This window comes from Lipotes vexillifer, unplaced genomic scaffold (genome assembly GCF_000442215.2).
Source record: "Lipotes vexillifer unplaced genomic scaffold, Lipotes_vexillifer_v1.1 scaffold440, whole genome shotgun sequence".
Classification (NCBI taxonomy): domain Eukaryota; kingdom Metazoa; phylum Chordata; class Mammalia; order Artiodactyla; family Lipotidae; genus Lipotes; species Lipotes vexillifer.
The window spans coordinates 3,336,378-3,345,979 of NW_006778543.1; the positions used below are offsets into that span (position 1 = coordinate 3,336,378).

At 32.5% G+C, this 9,602-nt stretch overlaps 1 protein-coding gene across 2 annotated transcripts in view; it reads right to left on the reverse strand.

The window, feature by feature from the left end:
• The window catches only part of MED30 (mediator complex subunit 30), an 18,468-nt gene that overhangs the window by 7,133 nt on the left and 1,733 nt on the right, over positions 1-9,602 (reverse strand). The window contains exons 2-3 of one of the 2 annotated variants that reach the window (XM_007451679.1): positions 4,229-4,387; positions 2,186-2,290 (exon numbers count right to left, since the gene is read on the reverse strand). In XM_007451679.1, coding sequence (XP_007451741.1) covers positions 2,186-2,290; positions 4,229-4,387 — 264 coding nt within the window. The remainder of the gene's footprint in view (positions 1-2,185; positions 2,291-4,228; positions 4,388-9,602) is intronic. The other variant, XM_007451680.1, reaches the window with a different exon arrangement.

Genomic DNA, 9,602 nt, shown 5'->3' on the forward strand with positions numbered 1-9,602 from the left:
ATATCATAATATCTTCTATGGTAGAGAACAAACTATATGTATGTCACATGTTGTACTCTGAAATCAAAGTTACCATCACAACTGTGTTTTATTTATATATACATTTCATTGTATTTTATAAATAATATCCTTACTATAGAGAAAAATAATAGAACACATCCATTGTGAATTAATACATAGATTATCAACAGAAACATGTAACACTTAATAAATGAATGTCTTATATCTCTGTACTACCAAACACCACTTATTCTTCAAGATCTAAAATAAAAGTTCCCAATCCCCTCCTAATCCCCTCATAATTTCCTACTGTAAATTGTTTATGCTTATTACTGTCAAATTTGCTGGAACTATTCCTCTTAATTTATATTTCACCTCTTAAAAATTGTTTTAAATGTTTTAGAAAAATCTATCCATCTTTTTCTTTTTTCCTGAGTTTTGATATACATTTTTCTTTTAATTTTCCAATACTTTGTTTTGCAAGTCTTATTTTCAACTCTGAAATTCATTTTGACACATGGTGTAATGTAAAAGCTAGCTTAATTTTCCCCAAAAGTGTCTCTTTTTAAAGACTAATTTTCCACACAATCCCTCTTATGTCATATTAAATTCTCATATACAATAGGAAGACTTTTTCTGGCTATTATTTTATTAATCTGTTCTTGTGCTGGTATTTCACACTTAATTATTGTTTTTACAATATACTTGATATCACGTTTTAGTTTTTGAAGCAGAGTTCTTTATTTTATTACTCTTATAGGAATTGTTTTATATATGTATCTTAGTATGCTCTCAAGAAAATCCAATTTGCATTTTATTTGGATTTGTTTTTTGATTGGTATTGCACTAAAATCTTACAAGTTTTGTGCAGTTTCAAGAGAATTCATATTTGGATTTGGACTGTTACTGTTTAGAATAGTTATTGCCCGTATAAGAACTTAATGTGTTCTTTCAACTATTCAAAACTTCTTTTATGTATCTTAATAAGTTTAGTTACATATATCATGGAAATAATTCCTAACTACTTAATATTTGATGTTGCAATTGTGAATAGGATCTCATATTCTAATTTCTTTATGGCATTATAGAAAAATGGTATCAATCTTGTATTAAGCTCTTCTTTCAAACACTTATTGACTCATTAATCAATGAGCTTCTTTGAGCTTAAGCTTGAGTTAAAATGTTATGTACAAGCTTAAGGAACTTAACAGATTTGTACATAATATTATAACCCCTGTTTCCTAAAGTTTATTTCTGTTTCACTGGCTATAACTTCTAAAATAGTATTAAACACAGTGGTGTAAAGCATCCTATGTTATGCCTATATTTCATCTCAATGAAAAATGTTGGCTACTTATCTGAAATAAAAAGTTTTTTTTTTAAAAAGACTATCTTGTTAATAGTTTTAAGCATTCTTTTTTTCAATTTAATCTACTGATATTATATGTAAACTGAGTCACCATCCTCTACCTCAGAAAACCCTCTGTGGCTGTGGTGGATTAATTAATACCCTGATGAATTCTATTAACTAGCATTAAGAATTTCAGGAGTGGGGCAGGAGAATTTCAGGAGTGGGAGCGTGTATTTGTAAGTGAAGGAGCGAGATTGGTAGTTTTATTTACTGTGCTATTTGTTAGGTTTTGGTAACTATGTTTCCACCACAGAATGAACTAACAACATTCCTTATTTCCCTATGTTTCTAGAGCACTATCTGAACATTATCTTCTGAACTTCTAAAAGTACTCAGCAATAAATTCAAGTTAGGAACTTTTGTGGGGTGGAGGGTGGGATGGGGTAGTGCTTTGATAACTCAATTTCTTATTCAGCTGTTGAGACATTCACCTCTCCTACCTGTAAATTTTTATCATTTGCTGCTCCAAATATGCTCTAAGCTAGAGAGCTACAATTCTGCCTAGAAAAGAAAAAAGTAAATGGGTTGTGACTGAGTGCCTATGAGGCTTTTCTAAGAGCTTTACTGCCTGAATTCTGTGATCTCTCTTCTGACTATTCAGATGGCATTTCTGCTTACCTTTTAGTCCTGGGTTGTACTCTAAGTAGGTTAAATTTGTCACAGAAACAACTTCAGGTAATTCTATAATTCAAATTATGTTTTTGAGTTACACAGACTGCCTTGTAATTTGTATCAATAATTCGGAAATATAAAACATACAGACTAGCTACTCACTTTATTGACTTCAGCAATTTCTCGCCTCTCTTCACTAGCAAAACGAGGTGGGCCAGCCCGGTCATCATTCTTTGAGCCATCGTCTTCCACATACGGAATAAGTTGCTGGGAGTGACAGACAAAAGTTAAAAAAGTCAAACATATGACACACAATTTCCAATTATACTGGTATAGATAATGCATCCGATTAAGATCACTTTTTATACTTTTCTCTTAATAGTACAAAAATATATTTTAATTCAAATGACAGCCTAAAATAAAAGCCTTAGAAGTCTATCATTCCAGTGCACTCTACACATTAGCTTTTCAGATTTCTTTTGCAAAATAGTCCTTTTAGCAAAATTAGTTGTCACATGTAATTAAGTAATATCCTACTCAGTCAATCAGCAAATATTTAATTGGCAGATAGTGGGTGAGGAGACACTGCAAAAATAATGACAAATAAGACAAATGACAAATAAATCCTACCCTTATGAAATTTATAGTTCATTGAGATGGAACAGGCTATCCTTCATCTATACTAAAAAGAAAGGAACTTCATGGATGTGTATTATATAAATGTCATTTACTTGCTATCTAGTATCTGTGCAGATTTCTAGATGTCTTTTAGTTGGGAGAAAGTTTTTTTGTAAGAGAAGAAAATTTATATAGCAATGAAACTTCTAGCAGGATTATAATTAAATACATATGATTTGTGATGAAGTTTATTTGATGAAGCCTCTTGTAGATGTGACAGAGACTTCTGGAATTATCTAGTCCTTCCATCTTATATTACCAATGCAGGAACAGGACAGAGGTAAATAACTGGTACAATCAGGGGTCAATCTGCCCAAACTTCTATGAATTCTTGGGACAAATATAAACTTGCCCACATTCACAGCTCCGTTCTTCCTTTCCTCTCTCCTAACGCAAGCAGAGTGGTCCTTCCTCCTGAAGACACTCTGTCTCCATTCCTGTGCCCTGATTCCTCTGCCCTCCTGTCTTCATTATTTATTTCCCCCAACCTCACCCTACCATTTTCTTCCTTTTTTATCTAAACATGTTCTCCCATTCGGAGGAAAAAAATCCCTAACCCTCAACTCTGTCCCTCCTTCCATCTACTGCTTTCTTCTCTTGCTTTTAATCTAACCTTCTTGAAAGATGGATATCCACTTTCTGGCTTCAGTTCCTTATTTCCTGTTTAATCTTCAGCTCACTGTGATCTGACTTCTTGTTGCTACCTTTTCACAGAAGCTCTGCTCAAATATACCAACAATTAATCTGGTGGACAGTTTTCATTCTTTATTTTCCTTGACTTCTCTGCAGCATCTGTCAATGTCAACCACATTTCCCATCTTCCGCATCTCTGACCCCTTCTTTTCAGGCTGTATTGCAGTTTACTCTTTCTCTGTTCACTCTTTACATGCTGATCGCTCAAAAAAGAAAGCACTGATCACAGGAAACTGTTCCTTATATGTAATGAGAGAACATTCAAACCTTCCCAGCTACCTTTGGTGGCAGACATATAACTTGTCAACAGAAAAAGGGCACCTATAAAAATATCATATACCTAATTAACTAAAATATATCTATGATCCGAGATTAAATTTAAGAAATATTTAAAAGCTAGAGTGATTCCACTAAGATAATTTAAATTAATAATGATAAAAATAGTTATAACCTTTTATCCGTAAAGAACTTACATGAAAACCACTTTAAAAGGATTTTACAATACTATTAATATGCCTACTAAAACATGCACTGATTTAATTAAAATGAGACACTGGAAGCAATAATAAAAATTGCCACAGACAACCCTCTCCTCCCAACAGGAAAAATTTACTATCAGCCTGGATGTTAAAGTCTACTAGAAATTATTAACAAGAAAAGACAGTAATAATTCTATGCATATATATATATCACAATTTCATCTTCTCTAGTCAAAAGCAAAACCAGTATGTTTCATAATCTGGAAATATGGTGAAAACAGAAGAGAGAAAGGAAAAAATTACAAATGTCCTGAGACTATCTTAGACTCATCCTCCCTCTACCACTAAAACTTGCCTCTACTGGAATGGGATCCATCCCTCCGCAGTTTTCATTGCATTTATCATAGACCAATCTCAGCTTCCTGAAGAGAATAGAGAGTTGGCGAAGATGATCCTGCAGCTTTGCTAACCGGTCTTGATATGTTCCAGTATGGTAAGTGACACCGTTTGGCAGCTTCTCAAAAAAGAAAAAGAAGAAGAAAAGAAAAAAATTAAGATCAGGACTTTTCAGCAGAAGAAAAAGAAGAGTATGCTGCCACTGTTGCAAAACTAATCTCAAAATACCTTACATATGATAAGATAATTAAGATACTCAAGGTATGCATTAAAACATAAAGCTGTCACCAAAAGTTTTACTTTAAAAGGAAATCAATAGCAGGAGATAGGTGCAAATCAGTCTGTACTTGAATATCATTAATAAATTATTACAAGTAACTGCTATGATCATAACTCTGTGTTGGATGCTTATATATTTTTAATTCAAGAATTTTATCAAAAGAAGCCAAAAATATGTACTGAAATGACAAAAATCACAGATAAATGGAAAAACTACTGCCTATTTAGAACTAAATGCACCTTTTGTGCAGTGCTGAAACTCACAAACAAAATCTTCCTTTCTCTGTACATCTTTACAGTATTTTATTCCCACAATTTGATCTGTGAAATCATCCTGAAATTAGAATTAACAAAATTTGTACCATGTTTTCTAGTTTATGAGGTAATTTCATTATAAGCACTCATACATACACTTACCTTGGGGAATAAAGTGACTTAAAACCAAGACCCAAACTACTGTCTAATAGCTAGATGATCAGTCCAATCTTTCTAAACCTCAGTTCATCCTTTTTTTCTTTTCTAAACAGATGAGGTAGGAATGCAAAAAAAAAAAAGTCTGGTAGAGTGTTCAGAGAAGAAAGAAAACAAGACACACTATCGTTACAAGTAGGTAAAACCATAAACACACACACACAAAAAAGACTGTAAAGACCTATACGTAGTTGTTAAAAGGTGTAATAGTTGATAAAAGATGTAATAAGAAGGTAGGCTTAATAATTCATTTTCTTCTTTTCTCTCATTTCCAAATTTCCTGTAATGTTATGTTTATAAGTTAAGGAGATGGATCTTCTGAAATTCTCTGAAATGAATTTTATTAGGATTTTTGGAAATTCTCAAGAATCAAAACATTCTGAGGATTATATCTCAAAGAAATGTGATAAAAGTACCAAGGACTGAATTAGTCAAAACAGTTTAAAGGAGAAAAGCATTATAAGAGTTCACCCCCCAATACAACATAGGATTTCCCATGACCTTTCAATTTATGAACTTTCACAAACATTAACAAATAAGAGAAAAGTTTCAAAGGGTCACTGCTTTCTTGTTTGGGTGATAATAAATATAATGATTACATCTTGCATACAGAAGCAGGCTCTACCTTTATTATGGTACTGACTACATTGAGTACTTTGCCCATATTTTGTACTTAATAAAGACTAGAAGCAACTGACATTTATATCCCTGTATTTAGTATAGTGCACACACACAGAAAGTTATGAAGTACAGTCTGGATTATTTTACTTTCATGAATTATTTTTTCCATAAATGGACACTTAAAATTCACTAAGAATTCTGTGTTATGCAAAAGAACTCTTGATAAATCCTTTCATAAAGGAAAACAAAATCCTTTGAAATACAAAGAACCACCCTCCTCAAACTCACCCTCTTAGCAAGTTTGGGTATTAGTTTTCACATAGAGCATCAGCTTCTCAAAGAAGGGAGCAATTAATTCATTCAAAAAATTTATTTTTCATGTTGTCAGGCACTGTTCTAGAAGCTGAGGTAGAGCAGTGAACATGAGAGAGATAAGTTTCCTATACCATAGAGTATAAGTTATAATAGTGCCTAGGAGCTCTTGGGATATACTATATAATGTAGATGTTTAGCTAACAAGCTCATCAGTAACCATCTCACTAATGAATACTGAATATCTGTAAATAAATATGTGATCATACCGCTAGAGACTAAAAAGGCATTCAACTAAATTCAACATCCATTCTTAGAACAAATATAAAACTCTTAATAAAAATTCCCCAACACAATAAAATACATTTATCTCAGTTAAAAAGTCAGCACCATGATGAATGTAGAAATATTACAAGCATCTGCACTAAAGTCAGTAACAGAACAGGATGTCTACTAAGACCACTAATACTACCAGTGAACACTGTTCTGGAGGTACTGGCCAATGCAATCAGAGAAGAAAAAAAAGTTGAAATATTAAAAAGCTGTGGCATAACTGTCACTACTTACAAATGATATAAAGCGCTACTATCAATAAAGGAAGTCAAGAGAGAGATGGGTACAAAATTAATACATAGAAAACCATAGCTCTGCTTTCATATATAAAAACAAAAGAAAATGAGAAAGGAAAAAGACCCCATTTACAACAGCAACAATAAAGATAAAATATCCAGATAAAATATTTGACTTAAAAAATGTCAAGATAAATATGAAAACTTAAAATACTTCATAGAGACACAAAAAAGGATATTTTGTGTTCTTGGTTAATAAGCCTCAACATCATACCAATATAAAGTCTCTCTAGGTTAAATCAACAGGATAAAAGCACCAACAGGATTTTCTCAGAACTGTTAAGGTGATTCTAAAGTACATGTGGAAAGACAAGCAAGAATAGCCAAGGCGATTTTGAAAAATAAGTGTAAATACTTTATAGAGCCTCAATAAATATAAGAAAGTTTGCCATTACTACATAAAAGAAGGCAGCTAAGTGGAATAGAGCGTCCATAAATTGACTCGTTTATATGAAGTAGCATCTGAAATCAATGGAGGAGGAAAACGAATTATTCAATCAACTTTTTGGAAAAAGTAAAGCTGGGGCCATGCCTTACACTTTATACTAGGATAAATTCCATACAAAGTATAAAACTTGAAACAAAACTGAATTTTTCCTGATTTTGGAGTGGGGAAGGACTTCCTGACTTAGACATTGAACCTAAAAAGACTGATAAATTCAGCTACCTTAAAAAAATGTATGTATGGCAAAAGGTAAACAACAGACTGGGGGAAAAATACTTGCAAGTTATAGCATACAGAGCAAGTTTTTCTAATATGTAAATAGCCAAATCTTATAAGTTGGGGGAGAGGGTAAAAAAGACCAAAAAAAAAAAAAAAAAAAGAAAGAAAAAGGGTTTTTCTAATATGTAAATAGCCAAATCTTATAAGTTGGGGGAGAGGGTAAAAAAGACCAAAAAAAAAAAAAAAAAAGATAGAAAAATGGGCAAATAATATGAACAAGCAGTTAATGGAAAAGGAAACAGAAATGATTCATAAAAATATGAAGAGATGCTGGAACTCATTAAGACTAGGAGAAATGTAAAGTAGATTTTCACCTATCAAATGATCAAAGATCCAGAAATATAATTTGCTGTGTTAGTCTCAGCCTGATTGTTGGTCAGGAAATGGTAGCATAAGCTGGTACAACTCCCATGGAGCGCAATTCATCATACTTTATCTAATTGCAGAAGCACAAAGCCACTTCTAAGAATTATCCTGCAGGTATACTTGAGCATTTATGTAGGAAGGTATTCCCTACAGTGTAACAGTGAGAGATTAAAAGCAATCTAAATGCCCTTCACTAGAGGACTGGCTAAATAAAGCACAGTATGTCCATGCAGTGGGTTACTATACTATACACCTTAAAAGGAAAAGGAAGTATTTTCTGTATAGATATGAATAAACTCCAAAATGTACCAAATGAAAAAAGCAAGGTGCAAAATGTGTATAATACACCAGTATTATCTGTGCAAAAAGGGAGGAAATGAAAGAATATACATATACATTTGCTTAAATATGCACAGACTATCTGGAAGGATATATTAGGATGGTAATAAAAATCAATAATAATCATCACCTGTGGAGAGAAGTTAGCTAGCAGATAGTGATGGGAGGGGGAATGTTCACTGTAATGTCCTTTTTTATTTCTGAATATATTCAGAATATACGAATAGATTCGTATTATATATTCAAAACAATTTTATTTTTAAGATTTAAAGCGTAACAAATAGAACCAGAGCAATACTTTCTTATGCAGGGAATCTTAATCTGGGATCTAGCGATCTTTAGGGAGACATCTGTTAACCCCCTGAAATTTTATTCAAAATATTTACATGTGCATTTTTCTCAGAAGAGAGTCCAGAGTTTTCATTAGATTTTCAAGAGGCTAAAGGACAACTAATAAAGAACCATTTCTCTAAAACAAATGCTCAGAAATAACCTCAGCAGTTGATATTTATGGCACTTCATCCTTCTAGATTAATAATATAGAAGATAATTTTAAAAATTTGAATACTTAAAAGAATGCATTAATAAATAGCTTATATGTAGTCTTGTTTGTACCACTTCTCTCAGCTTTTTATAAATGAAGGAGCACATTGTTGCTTCATTTCCAGCCAATTATGATATGGCCCACAGGGTCTTAGAGGAGTTAAGTCACAGGATTCACAATATAAGAAGCATAAAGAAATAACTATTGTAGTCCCTTACAAATTGGTTTTGAATATATGTCCACATGTAATCTAGTTATGAATAATACTTTTTTGAAAGAGTTCAGTTCTTTCAGTGTCAGTTATGGATGTGTATTATATTTCTGTTAATAGTACAAATTGTTTGACAGCAAGTTAGTATTATAAAGAGGTTAGTAGGATGAGCTACCAGTCACGTGTGATGTTGGGTAAAGTCTTCTCTCTTTAAGCCTCAATTTCCTTAACTGTAAAATAGGGATAAAAATACTTCTTAGAACTGTTCTTATAACAGTGTATCTGACCAAGGAAAGTACTTGATAAATGTTAGCTATTAGCTCTACTAGTCCAATACAGCAGATTGAAAATAAATATTTGCTAAATTCTGAGATCATTTAACCCATACTTTAATCATCTTATATATTAATCTATTAATTTTTAAAACAATTGCCAAAGATTTCATATCTTCTCTTGGATTCCCTTTGTATTTTATTTCATACTGGCTTTATTGACATGGTCTTAAAATATTTCCATACAACTGTATTACTTCTAGAATCAAGAGGAAAAAAAATTCAACCATTAAAAAAAAAAAGGCAATAAAACATTCTTTAGTGCACCAATTGAAATAAGAGTTCTAAAGTTCTAAGAGTCTGAGGGGCTGGATTCAAATTTACCCTATACTGACTAGATTTGGACAAGTCACTTCACCTCTCAGAATCATAGAATCCTCATCCATAAAACAAGAATGATATCCACATCACGTAGTAGTAAAGATAAGCATTAAAAATGGGTTAGCAAGGGCTTCCCTGGTGACGCAGTGGTTGAGAGTCCGCCTGCCAATGCAGGGGACACGGG